We start from the raw sequence: 14,611 nt of genomic DNA, 5'->3' as shown, positions 1-14,611 counted from the left end.
TTGTCAGGTTGGTGTCAATCAGAGGCCTCCAGGACTGGGATAAAATCAGCTGTATGTCATGCCAATGGCTTTACTAGGTTTGGTAGGAGAAGGAAGAATCAGTGGCATTCTGGGGCTGTTTATTGGAGACTAGATGGGCAGCAATAGTAGAGTTAGTCACAAGTCAGATTGGTAATTCTGAAAAGCTGGCAAAGCCAATTGAAACCCATGCCAGACAGAACTTCTACACGGCTAGTAGAGTTGGAGAAAAGAGGGAAATATTGTGATGGAAATATCTAATAAACTCTTCAAGACTGTATTTTCACAATCAAAAAATTTATCTGGAGATGTTTTATTTCGTAGAGTATGTGGCCTAGCAGCTTCGCAGCAGGGCTGACTTGTCTGCGTAAGGTTGGTCTCTTTTATAAATGGCGTAAGTAAAATAAAAGGGAATAGAAATGCTGCCATGAGGTTGGTTGTCACTATAAGCAGTTTTGCTTCTCAGGCCTACGTCAATCTGATAAAACTCTGAAATGGAAAATTCCACTGCAACGACTCCTGGCTAGTTACATTCCATTTGGAGAAATTCCAAGGATTGGAAAACGATGTCCACAAAATACAAATGTGCAAGAACATGCCCCTTTTTGTTCGGTCCCCCCATGTTTTGAGGGCTGATCATCCTGGTACTTGAACTCGCACAACCTTATCTCTGTGTAGTAAGGCACTACTGCTCACTCTTGAGTGTATGTACTCTGACACCTAAAACATGGCAAAATTGGCCAAGTTAGAAAGTAAAAACTTTGACCAGGCTGACCCGATTGGCTTCCTCACAATCAGCCTGAAACTGCGCCTAGGTCCCAGTCAAGCAGGAACAGTGATTTCTGATGAACACTTTACTGTTTTTTGGTGCTTTTTTGTCTTAAAATATTTTTACATTCATATCTCCTGCCCCCAAAACAGGATTTGAGTGGTTTTGGTTTATTTTTTCTTATTATTATTTTTCATAATCCTTAGAAATTGGCTGTGAGATTTTTTTGGTTGTGTTCTATTTAGACTTTTTAACTCTATTAGTGTTGCAAAATGCTTGCACAATTTTCAAAAATAAGCCTGTTTGTTCTGTGTCACAGCTACAATGGTGGGGGACCGTTTTAAATAATTGAAGCTGTTTTTATTATCTGACAGGATTTTGTGACTTATTACTTAGGAACGACTCACATCCTGCTTAAATAATAACCGATTTGCATAGACAAACCATTTTCATGAAAAATAACTAAGTACAGGGAAAAATGAAACAGGACATAGGGTGAAATCCCAGGTTAGGTATACACAAAAAAATGTCAAACCATATTGGGACCTTCCAACAAACTTGCCTCTGCCGTTTTGGATTCCTGAGGACACTCTGTGAAACTTTGGCCACGCCTCGCGGAACCCGCTGCGCGGGTCCCGCTTCGCAGAGGGGCGCTTTCCTGGGCTGAAGCTGCTGCGGGGGTACACCAGGGGCCGAGGGCTGCGAGCAAGAGGGCTGGGACTCCATTTCCCAGGAGCCCCAGCAACCCGCGCCCGCTCCACCTGGGCTGCTCTCCCTCCCCGCCCCGCCCCCAACGACCAGGTGAATTAAATACCGGCTTGCCCCGCAGTTCGTGGGACCTTCCAACAAACTTGCCTCTGCCGTTTTGGATTCCTGAGGACACTCTGTGAAACTTTGTCCACGCCTCGCGGAACCCGCTGCGCGGGTCCCGCTTCGCAGAGGGGCGCTTTCCTGGGCTGAAGCTGCTGCGGGGGTACACCAGGGGCCGAGGGCTGCGAGCAAGAGGGCTGGGACTCCATTTCCCAGGAGCCCCAGCAACCCGCGCCCGCTCCACCTGGGCTGCTCTCCCTCCCCACCCCGCCCCCAACGACCAGGTGAATTAAATACCGGCTTGCCCTGCAGTTCGTGGGACCTTCCAACAAACTTGCCTCTGCCGTTTTGGATTCCTGAGGACACTCTGTGAAACTTTGTCCACGCCTCGCGGAACCCGCTGCGCGGGTCCCGCTTCGCAGAGGGGCGCTTTCCTGGGCTGAAGCTGCTGCGGGGGTACACCAGGGGCCGAGGGCTGCGAGCAAGAGGGCTGGGACTCCATTTCCCAGGAGCCCCAGCAACCCGCGCCCGCTCCACCTGGGCTGCTCTCCCTCCCCGCCCCGCCCCCAACGACCAGGTGAATTAAATACCGGCTTGCCCTGCAGTTCGTGGGACCTTCCAACAAACTTGCCTCTGCCGTTTTGGATTCCTGAGGACACTCTGTGAAACTTTGTCCACGCCTCGCGGAACCCGCTGCGCGGGTCCCGCTTCGCAGAGGGGCGCTTTCCTGGGCTGAAGCTGCTGCGGGGGTACACCAGGGGCCGAGGGCTGCGAGCAAGAGGGCTGGGACTCCATTTCCCAGGAGCCCCAGCAACCCACGCCCGCTCCACCTGGGCTGCTCTCCCTCCCCGCCCCGCCCCCAACGACCAGGTGAATTAAATACCGGCTTGCCCTGCAGTTCCTGGGACCTTCCAACAAACTTGCCTCTGCCGTTTTGGATTCCTGAGGACACTCTGTGAAACTTTGTCCACGCCTCGCGGAACCCGCTGCGCGGGTCCCGCTTCGCAGAGGGGCGCTTTCCTGGGCTGAAGCTGCTGCGGGGGTACACCAGGGGCCGAGGGCTGCGAGCAAGAGGGCTGGGACTCCATTTCCCAGGAGCCCCAGCAACCCGCGCCCGCTCCACCTGGGCTGCTCTCCCTCCCCGCCCCGCCCCCAACGACCAGGTGAATTAAATACCGGCTTGCCCTGCAGTTCGTGGGACCTTCCAACAAACTTGCCTCTGCCGTTTTGGATTCCTGAGGACACTCTGTGAAACTTTGTCCACGCCTCGCGGAACCCGCTGCGCGGGTCCCGCTTCGCAGAGGGGCGCTTTCCTGGGCTGAAGCTGCTGCGGGGGTACACCAGGGGCCGAGGGCTGCGAGCAAGAGGGCTGGGACTCCATTTCCCAGGAGCCCCAGCAACCCGCGCCCGCTCCACCTGGGCTGCTCTCCCTCCCCGCCCCGCCCCCAACGACCAGGTGAATTAAATACCGGCTTGCCCTGCAGTTCGTGGGACCTTCCAACAAACTTGCCTCTGCCGTTTTGGATTCCTGAGGACACTCTGTGAAACTTTGTCCACGCCTCGCGGAACCCGCTGCGCGGGTCCCGCTTCGCAGAGGGGCGCTTTCCTGGGCTGAAGCTGCTGCGGGGGTACACCAGGGGCCGAGGGCTGCGAGCAAGAGGGCTGGGACTCCATTTCCCAGGAGCCCCAGCAACCCGCGCCCGCTCCACCTGGGCTGCTCTCCCTCCCCGCCCCGCCCCGCCCCCAACGACCAGGTGAATTAAATACCGGCTTGCCCTGCAGTTCGTGGGACCTTCCAACAAACTTGCCTCTGCCGTTTTGGATTCCTGAGGACACTCTGTGAAACTTTGTCCATGCCTCGCGGAACCCGCTGCGCGGGTCCCGCTTCGCAGAGGGGCGCTTTCCTGAGCTGAAGCTGCTGCGGGGGTACACCAGGGGCCGAGGGCTGCGAGCAAGAGGGCTGGGACTCCATTTCCCAGGAGCCCCAGCAACCCGCGCCCGCTCCACCTGGGCTGCTCTCCCGCCCCGCCCCCAACGACCAGGTGAATTAAATACCGGCTTGCCCTGCAGTTCGTGGGACCTTCCAACAAACTTGCCTCTGCCGTTTTGGATTCCTGAGGACACTCTGTGAAACTTTGTCCACGCCTCGCGGAACCCGCTGCGCGGGTCCCGCTTCGCAGAGGGGCGCTTTCCTGGGCTGAAGCTGCTGCGGGGGTACACCAGGGGCCGAGGGCTGCGAGCAAGAGGGCTGGGACTCCATTTCCCAGGAGCCCCAGCAACCCGCGCCCGCTCCACCTGGGCTGCTCTCCCTCCCCGCCCCGCCCCCAACGACCAGGTGAATTAAATACCGGCTTGCCCTGCAGTTCGTGGGACCTTCCAACAAACTTGCCTCTGCCGTTTTGGATTCCTGAGGACACTCTGTGAAACTTTGTCCACGCCTCGCGGAACCCGCTGCGCGGGTCCCGCTTCGCAGAGGGGCGCTTTCCTGGGCTGGAGCTGCTGCGGGGGTACACCAGGGGCCGAGGGCTGCGAGCAAGAGGGCTGGGACTCCATTTCCCAGGAGCCCCAGCAACCCGCGCCCGCTCCACCTGGGCTGCTCTCCCTCCCCGCCCCGCCCCGCCCCCAACGACCAGGTGAATTAAATACCGGCTTGCCCTGCAGTTCGTGGGACCTTCCAACAAACTTGCCTCTGCCGTTTTGGATTCCTGAGGACACTCTGTGAAACTTTGTCCACGCCTCGCGGAACCCGCTGCGCGGGTCTCGCTTCGCAGAGGGGCGCTTTCCTGGGCTGAAGCTGCTGCGGGGGTACACCAGGGGCCGAGGGCTGCAAGCAAGAGGGCTGGGACTCCATTTCCCAGGAGCCCCAGCAACCCGCGCCCGCTCCACCTGGGCTGCTCTCCCTCCCCGCCCCGCCCCCAACAACCTGCTCACCTCCACCACAGCTATAAACTAACGCGTGAGTACCGCTGCGCGGGAGCGCGCGGGAGCTCGCCGGGAGAAGCCCGGGACAAGGGCGGGACCGTCTGTGGCCGTCAGGGGCCAAAGGAGGCCGGGCTGGGCCATACCCCTTATCCTTTCCACCCAAACTCTGGTTGAACTCTGCTTGTGCATAAGGTGATGCCCTCACCTGCAGTACGTGAAACTCCAGCAAGGGAGGGGGGTAGCAATACTGGGACGCTGGACAATTACTTCAAACCCGCCAAAGGAGATGGGGGCAAAGAAAACTCCCTAGAGAGACGTAGGGCGGACCGTCGGCGATCCATTGAATCAATGAAGAGTAGACCCCTGACTGAAATTATCCCGTATCCTATCTCTCAAGAGGAGGGTACTCCCCCCAATAGCTTGAATCCGACGACCCTTGAGGACTTCCCCCTCTTACTTCGGGAAATCCCAAGCACCCCTGGCATGCTGCCTGAAAAAGTCGTAGACACAACTCCACTCTTGTCATCTGACACTCCAGTTAACCTGGTTATCCAATCTCCCCCCTCGAATATAAATAAGAAGAGCAAGCCAAAGCAAAGTGTTGTGGTGGAGATGCACATGCCTCCACCTAGCAAACGCAGTAGGAAGTCCATGGGGGGGCGGGGGAAAACCAAACTATCTCACCAAGATTTTGGCAAAAAACATAAAAATGCACTCCAATCTGGGAAGGACAATGAGATTGCGCCTATCGCTGTCCCCCCCAAAGATCCAAGCCCCAACACAGCTGCTATTAACAGCGATCCAGTGGCCAACACATCCAACACAAACCCCCCTCTCACATCTATAGGGAGTATAGAATTCTTATTTCGTTCCCTCTTGCAGCCTATTAGTGACAGCCTGAAAAAGGTTGAGATAAGGCTGACTATACTAGAGACATCCCTAAATACCTTAGTTAGTAAGCAATCCAAGAATGTGGGACCTCATCTCCCTGTAGGAAACGCCCCTAAAACAGGAGCTTTACAGGGTACCAACATAGTCCCCTCCCGGGGTGCTTCTACTGCTCACCCCCTGCAGCAACTAATGGCTATTCCAGTCCAGCCACCGCGTAATAATCCAACTTATAGGCCTTTACAACCAACAGACTCTGCCCCTCAAAGCTATCAGACAGGGACCAATGATGGCCTCCCCGAAGCTGGAAGCACCCTCCTTCTTCCCCCGGGGCGACCAGTCCCATGACCACGGAGACCAGATCTGCCGCCAGAAGCTAATAATCTAACGGTGGTGTTAGCAGGTGCTCCTCAACTAAGAACTGGCGAAAATGAAGATTACCAATCCCTAAAGAAAAAGGTGATCAAGTGGCTAAATTGGAACCGACCCTTACCATCTCATTTTAACAACGAGAATATTATGGTTAGAAGGGTCCCTTGGCTAGGGAAGACCAGAAAAACAATAATAGGGGACTGCATTCTGGTAACTTTTAAAGATCCGGGCACCGTTTTGCATATTTGTGAAGGAGTAAATCGTTCATTGGATTCCACCATCCAGACCCGCCCAGTATCCTTTTTCTTCCCTCCTATTCGCATGCACTATGCTCCTATGCATGATGAATGGATAAGGGTGGAACGTAGACGCGGACACAAAGCTTATGCACAGCACCCTAACTTCCAAGTGCCTGATACACCCTATTTCCACTTCAATCGTTTTAACTGCTTGAACAGCTTGGATGGGGTTGACTGACTCTCTGCTCACAGCCCAGTGACTCTGGATAATGGCACCGACGGATTTCCTGATCCATCTCCCCCGATCGATGGTAAAATTCCTGGTCTATTGAATGTCACGGTGACCCCGGACAATGGCTCTTGCAGACCCTCTGATCCACTCGCCCGTAGTGCTGGCAATGTTCCTGAACTATTAAATGGTCCAGAGCTCCTGGATAATGGCCCCTGCAGTCTCCCTGAGCCATCTGCCCCCACCGTCGGTAATGTCCCAGAACTATTGATCGAAGCGGCACCTGTAACCTTCTCCTCCAACCCTTCTGGCACGGCAACTGACACCTCCGAACACCTAAGGCTAATCTGCTGGAATGTTGCTCGACTGGCCAACAAACTGGGTGACCCGGACTGGGTAAATTACATCGAGTCTGGAGATGTATGTATGTTCCAGGAAACCTGGGCTAGAGAGAATTATGGTCATCAAGGCTACATGTCCTTTTCCATCCCAGCTAGGTGGGAAGGCAAGGGCCGTCCGTCAGGGGGGCTGACAATCTGGGTTGCATCTCATCTAGGCTGCACGGCAACACGGCTGCCGGCTAACTCAGAAGACATTCTTGTGGTTTCATTATCCTGGCCTAACCAAGCCAAACTTGTGTTAATTAACATCTATTCTAGGCCAGTGGGAATTGCAAAGGAATCACCGACCATAGATGAACTCACGAACTTTATATCTGAACTACCGAGTGATTTATTTTATGTGGTGGGAGGGGATTTTAATTCTCATTTTGAGCCACTTCCTGGTCTTTGGGAGGGGTTCTCATCGGAAGAAGAGGCCAGATGGGCAGTCCCCCCAGTGGAAGCTCCCCCCCCGAAGGCTTGGACCCCACTTGCATTACAAATCACAGCTCTAACCCTAAAGTTCGGAATCAGAGCCTGTAACGGGCGAATGAAATCAGATATACCCAGTAAAACCACCTACAACAGACTGGGAAGAGAGTCCTGCCTGGATTATGTCCTGGCCCAAATAGTGAAGTGGCCGACCATTCAGGATTTTAGGGTTATGGAACGGTCAGATAGCGACCATAATGCGCTCGAGCTCGACCTGGTCACCCCTGGCCCTCATGCTCCTGTGACCAATGTAGAAGGGAACAAACCTGCGCTTCTCCTGGAAAATAGTAGGAGAAGAATCAAGTGGGAGCACTTGGTTACAAGTAAGAACAAACTCCCCATGCTCTATGACGGGATAACTCCCATCTTGGAAACTGTGGGGAGTTTGGACAACGAGGCAAGCAATAATGATTCCCTGGCTAAATTGTACAAGGCTCATGAGGACCTTATAAAGGCTGCGGCCCCTCATCTCTCTAGTAGCTCACGAAAACCTAGACAGGGGCGACAAGGCAAAACAACATGGTATAGTCCGGCATGCAGAAGGGCAAAAGCAGAACTCCTCAGACTTATTAAGGAGGGACTAGGGGGGGATAGCCTAAGACAAAGCAGGCGGGCTTACAAGAAACTAGTTACCCACGCTAAGGCCGAGTGGGAGGAAAATCAGTGGGAAGAACTTAGCAAGGCCCTAGCGACCCAAAACCAACGTCTGTTCTGGAGGATAGTGAATGGGGGGTCGGGGCATCTTCAATCGGCAATAGAGCCCAATATTGCCCCAGGGGTGTGGCAGGCTCACTTTCAGTCTCTTTACAGTTCTGAGCCGGGAGAATCTCCTACTGTCACCGAGGTTGGTTGGCCAGGCTATGAAGGAGAGCTGATAACGCTGGGTGAGGTCACCGCTGCCATCTCAGGTCTTGCTTCTGGAAAGGCGCCAGGACTGGATGGCTTACCTGGGGATATGTTCAAACAGGAGCCCATTGTATGGGCCCCCTACCTTACTGCCCTTTTCAATGGAGTTCTAAGCGGCATGGAAATCCCTGGTACTTGGCTGGGGGCAGAGGTGGTCCCTATCTTTAAAAAGGGCTCGCCTCTCCTCCCGGCCAACTACAGACCCATCAGCTTAATCGACGTAGCACAGAAGCTGTTTGGCAGGGTTTTGCTGAATCGCCTCCAGGATTGGATGGAAGAGGTGGGTGCCCTTAGTCCCTATCAGGCGGGATTTAGGAAGGGGGTATCCACAGTGGACCAGGCTTTTAGGTTGAATCTCATCTATTGGAGGGCAGCAATATTCGAGGGCGGCAGTCTGTACACAATTTTTGTGGACTTACGGGCCGCCTTCGATCTGGTGCCCAGGGGAAAACTCTGGAGCGTCTTGGCAGAGATGGGCGTCCCCCCGGACATCCTAGTAATCTTACAGAGGCTTCACCATAATAATTATGCCCGAGTGAGGTGTGGGAGGTCGGGGGAATTGACCGATAGATTCCCCGTTGACCGAGGGGTAAGGCAGGGTTGTGTGTTGGCACCGACCCTGTTCTGCCTCTTCGTCAACGGGATAATCGCCCACCTAAATGCCACCGATTATACTGACGCCCCCAAACTTAATGGCAGCAGGGTGCCCGCAATCATGTTTGCGGACGACACCCTGCTGCTATCTAAAACCCCCATGGGGATACAGAGGATCCTTGATTCATTTGTAGCCTTCTGTACGGACAGAGGGCTAGAAATCAATGCGGCCAAAACTAAATTCATGGTTTTAAATCCGAGCCAAAAATTGCGGCCGAATCCGCAATTGGGAGTAGCACGGCTCGAGAGGGTTGTCACCTTTGAATATCTAGGTGTGACTCTCAATGAAACCATGACTTGGGGATCCCACCAGATTAGGGCGAACCTCAAACTTACACAAATTACTGGGGGTATCGCCCGGATGATGACCGGCTCCTCATACCGCCCGCTGGGGGCCCTAATTCAGATATACAAGGCCCAGGCCAGGGGAGCGATCATGTATGGGGCGGAACTGTGGGGACACACACCATGCCATAGCCTGTCATTAACAGAAAACAAGTTTATAAGACAGATAACCGCGCTTCCCCCCAGTACCCTGCTCCTCCCCTTGAGGCTTGACCTCGGTCTACGACCATTATCTGATGAAATAAGCCTGAGACCAATAGCCTTCTGGCGTAGGTTGTGGAGCAGTAATGATCTTGCAGCATACAGGGCGGAACTGGCAGAATTATTGAACCACCCAAAAGCGCTCCGTATCCCCTGGGTCAAAAACATCCAATCCACCTGCATGGAACTAGGGCTCCCCGACTTATGGACTGACCCTGCGAATGCCGCACTGAATATCTCTAAAAGGTCCCTGACTAACGTATACCACGAACGCAAATTAGCTAGGGCCCGAGTTACCCAGGCAGAAGGGTCTCTATCATCTGTGTTTTTCCAAAGCAAGGACCTTTATAGGTTTGAGAGGGTATTGGATCCTATCTTTCCGGTACTTGCTAGGAAGCTGTTTCTCCAATGGAGATACGGCTCACTGCCCTTTCGGTCCTTTACAAGTACTTGGTCATCGCCCCCCACTACGACGCAGTGCCCGGCTTGTGATGCCTTGGAGGAAACCGATTTACACGTGGCCTTCTTCTGCCCAGCCTACAGGGCAGCGCGGAAATACTGGCTTCTTCCCTTGATTAGGAATATGGGCGGCAGGGAATATGCCCCAATGTATAGGATTTTAAAATCTGATCTCTCTGGTCCAACTGTCCTCGCATTATCAAAATTTCTTACTAATGTTTGGCATACGCGCAACCGCATTTTAAAGGTGTTGGGTCCCCCTTAAAATTTTAGATGCACAGTTTTTATTGTATTTTTAAAATATGTACTTCCAATGTTTTAATGTTTGGATTTATTGTGATTGTATATGTGCATTGTTTTTCTTTTATGGCCAAATGGCCGAAATAAAGATTGGAAAGAAAGAATAATAAGTACAACAATTAGGCAAAAATAAATAAAAGACAGGGCTCCTATGTAAGTGTACCATTGCTGGAGCATGTTTTCTGTGTCGACTACTTTGGAGCCCAGACAGTGGGGATTCAGTGAAAAGTTAAGTAAATTAAAACAATCAAACAGATGAAGGAGGTGCAAAGTGAAGTTGAAAGGTGCAACACGACACTCCACGAGTAGGAATCACCCACAATACAACAAGAAGCAAGCAGCTAAGAAACCATGGGTAGAGGAAATATTGAAGATGGACAGGGAACAGTGAAAATGGTTTTCTTTAGCTCCACTTTAGTTTGGAATCAATAGCTTACTGCAATTCCGAATAGAATGTTAATTATTTTTAGGACTCCCGGGATAATGGTATTTATTTTTTAACATTTCCATCTGTATTCATCCATTTTTATATTTTGTTAATCTTTTCTGTATTTATCCCTATTTATTTTGAGTTTTGTAAAAAATTAAACTGAAATGAGTATATTTCCACATATATTTAACTGATAAATCCACACTCATGCTTAAATGCCTGTCGGGTTTCAATGCTATCAACACCAGCAGAAGATAAATCAATGCACTTAAAAGAAAATATTCTAATTTCAGTATCAGCCTTGTGCATATCTACTGCTGTTTAAGCCGTTTTTCTAAAAATCCTTTCTTTTTACCCCCCTTTCCTATCAATCCACACAGCTATTGGCCTGGTAGTCAAGTCAGACAGTATTTAGAATAACTGGAAAAAGCAACCCTGTTGCTGTATTTATCCACATTTAAAAGGAATACTGATATGGAAATAAATGTTTTTCTGTCTCTATTTATCTGTTAAAAGCAGTAATAATGGAAAACAGGGAGCCATAATTATTGCATATAGAATTATAGAGGGTAGCAGTGAATAACCTGTTGTTCTGAGTGATAACAAATAGACAACAAGAGCAAAGGTAATTGTTTTTTGTTTTGCTTTATAACATTTAATCTCTTTTTAGTTTTACACATTTTCAATTTGAAAATATATTTTTCATTTTTGTCAAAATTAAGTATAATTTAATGATCAGGAAGTACCCAACCTTTGCCAACAAGAAGCCTATCACAAGCTTTAAGGGCTCATTTCAGGCTCCTCTGATATTTGATATATTTGTCCACCATAAGACCAACTGGCAGTAGACAGGACATGTCACAAATTTCAAAGTTGCACTAAATGTGGGAGAAAACCTTCCACTTGCTAGGAGAATGACAGACATGAAATATAAAATCAGCAATCCCCAAATTCCAGGATATTGAGTAACAACTTGTTAGAAGTTGGTGGGTGGACAAGAGGGGCAGAGCTAGAATAAAGAAGAAAAAAGCGTTCTTGGACTGTAAATTAAATGCCTGTTGGGTCATATTATGGACACGACACAGAAGACAATCTCGGTAAATTGCCTATTAGTTTGTCTTGCTATGATTTTAGGAGGTTCCTATATTCTTTTTCAATAAAACAATAATAATAAAGTAAGTTTATGACTGGAGCTGCACCCCACCCCCCAGCTTCTTCACACCCTTACGGATGAGTAGCGCGCTTTAAAAAAAACCTCATTGATTGATTGGGTACCATTTTTATCAAAACAGAGGCCTTCCAGTGTGTCACTCAGCCACTTCTTTAGTGAGTGACGGCACAATCCAAGAGTCACTAGAGCAGGGGCCTGAGGGGGTTAATAGGAAGTTTTTTTTTTTTTAACACAGTTGAATTTAACAGAAAATGATACTTCTCAGATTACATTAGAGCTCATATGGCAATTGGGTTGTCTGCAGTTAGGCCCCCTGACATTTTAGAAGTAACGTAGAGAAAGCATACGTTAAAACATCAATCTAAACTATCATGTGCAACAGCTGGTCATGCCCATAGTGTGGGCAATGGGCAACAGAGCAGAATGCTGCTCTGCAGCACGTGCTAAAATGCTATGTAATGTTACATTGATTTGTCATGTGTGGCAGGGCATTCCTGGTAATACATACATGTTACATACAAGTCAGGCCTGATTGTATGCCAGCATGAGAGCATTAACTCTTTACTGTGTGTGTTCGTGTGTGTGTTTGTGTGTGTCAGGCTTACAGCCTAGAACATTATTTTTTGGAATGGTAATGTTAACAGTGTGTGCAAGGTCACATTTATTTTCATAGCTGATACCGAAGCCCTGCTATCTGGCTGCGGACCTAACAGCTTTCTGAGGTATGCGGGGATACTTGAGTGGTTTGTTATAGTAATAGTTAAAGAATTCTAATAACCAATCAGCCAATTCAATAACCACAAGCCTGATGATATATATGTTAATATTAGGTAGGGACTAGACTGCTCTAATGAAGAGAGCAGGAGAGTTCAATATTTGAAGTATTTCTCATATTCACCTTGTTTCGTAACATGACTACTGAGATTATCGTGATAATTACCGCCATTCTGATACATAAACTTTTTGTACGAATTGTGCATAATAAATAACCTTTTATGTGAAATCTCAACAACTGTGCATTTCTACTGTCTCCAGGTGCCAGAATGGGGATCCATACCTATATACAATGCTTCCCTGTAGATAAGAGTTACTCTCAGGGCTGTCTCACTCCTATCATTTCTTATCTATATGAGAGTGACTTGTTGTGGTGAAACACGAGAGACACCTATCCATTCTCCTAAGAGCATATGCTGTGTCTCATTCCTCCATCAGGGTCTGCCACCGAGACCTGGGGTTCGCAACAGATTTGCTTGTATAGTTGTCCATTTTCATCCTTATACACTTGCCTCACTGTAGGAGTTCAAGAACATTCACACTCAAGTGTTGAGGATTTTGTCTCATTGTGTTGTGTGGTTAATGTGCTGATTTTAAATATTTAGCTGTGTTATGTGTGTTGTAATCGTCTATGGTTAGTATGGTTTGGTGCCACCGGTTCCCAGACTGCTACCAATTGTGATGGTGCTGCCTAAACCGGATGAAGTTTGCTTAGCCAGTGTCAGATTCCAGATGCTCAAAGCGTCAGCCACTGTGACCTTGGTTTCCTACAGCGCTGTGAGGTAAGCCAGCATGAATGGAGGATCACTAGCATGTATCATATCATTATTTTGTATCAATTAAAATAATCTGACATGTAGCTAAAAACAACCCAAGAACCAACAGAAACAAATGTCAAGGAGATAATCTTTTTTTTAAACACTTACCTCGGCAGCAGCATTCTGCCAGAGCTCCATGCAGAAATCTTCTTTCATGCATAATGAGGCTGTCTCGTCACTCTGGCACCAGTATTGAGGGCCTTGCTGACATAGCTTATGGATCTCAAGATCAACCAGCTCCAGAGCAGTCCCCGCTGCACCAAAGCACAGACAAGAAGGATACTAAGTGAACCACACATGGGGTTTGGAAATAAACAGGTAAATATTAAAACCATACTCAAATTTCATTGGCCCCAGAAAAGAAAGCTCAATAAGCCCTGTTAGGGTTCTAAACAAAAGTCTGACATATTGTATATGATTACATCTAACATTTGATCTGTGAAGCTACTCCAAGAGACCTAATAGTTAGACCTCATCTACATAGTTCTCACCAAATTTTCTTCCATTTCCGAATTTATTGAAGAAGTTATATGATGGATGGTCAAAAAGGGATCAATCTTTAATGAGATCCAAAAACGTAGTTTCTTATTCAACATGTTTTGGCTCACAATTTATAGAACACATGCTCACCTTTAGCTTACCAAATTAGCCATCTGGCATGTTTACTCTGAATATGACTAGATTACTGTTTTAGTTTTTTTATGACATGCATGCTGTAGGGATGAAAGCCTCCGATGACCTGTGCCTCTGTGCTGACCTTGCATTTTTTCTTTTGCCCATGAAGGTTCCTATGTCTTTTTGCTTTTTGTCACCAGTCCCTGAAGCATTGGGACTCCCTGAAACGCAATTAGCATTCCTAAAGAACACACATTTGGTTCACTTTGAGTCAGGAGATTCTCCATTGGTCTCCCTGTCATGTAGTCTCAAGAACTAAGGGCCAGATTACGAGTTTGGCGGTCCTACAGTGAACAGTGCAACGTGCCGTCTGCTGTAGGACCGCCAAAACCATGGTGTGACCGCCTGCCAGATTAGGATTTAAATCATGGTCTGGCAAGCGGTCCTGCGGTGGTCCAATGGCGGCGGTCTGCTAGGCTCATAGAAAAGACTATCATGCAGACTGATACTGACTGCAGATTCCTGCACGTTGTGGCATATATACCAAACCATGCAGGAATGGGGCGCAAATCCAAGGAGGGACTACATGTGGCTACAGCACTGCCAGCATCTTCCGGCTGGTGAAAGAAAGCTGGCCCAGCGGGATCCTTGATCCCAGTAATGCCGGTGGTCTTGTAGCGATCCGACCGCTGCAGTTGTAATACTGTAGCCGGTCCCGCAGTGTGGTGGCCAATGGTCCGCTGTACACATAATCTGACCCACAGTCTCTCTTTGGCCTAGTCTGCAAGACCTGGCGGGAGGCTTAGGAAAAACAGGGTC

The 14,611-nt window shown here is 49.4% G+C and overlaps 1 protein-coding gene across 1 annotated transcript in view; it reads right to left on the bottom strand.

The window, feature by feature from the left end:
* Positions 1-14,611, bottom strand: part of LOC146784279 (uncharacterized) — a 203,977-nt gene that overhangs the window by 118,846 nt on the left and 70,520 nt on the right. The window contains exon 8 of the mRNA XM_085635303.1: positions 13,286-13,431. Within this exon, the coding sequence (XP_085491429.1) occupies positions 13,286-13,431 (146 nt within the window). The remainder of the gene's footprint in view (positions 1-13,285; positions 13,432-14,611) is intronic.

The sequence above is a fragment of the Triturus cristatus genome, chromosome 11 (genome assembly GCF_964204655.1).
Source record: "Triturus cristatus chromosome 11, aTriCri1.1, whole genome shotgun sequence".
Lineage (NCBI taxonomy): Eukaryota > Metazoa > Chordata > Amphibia > Caudata > Salamandridae > Triturus > Triturus cristatus.
The sequence above is the reverse complement of the archived record's forward strand: the minus strand, read 5'-3'. Positions and strand labels throughout refer to the sequence as shown.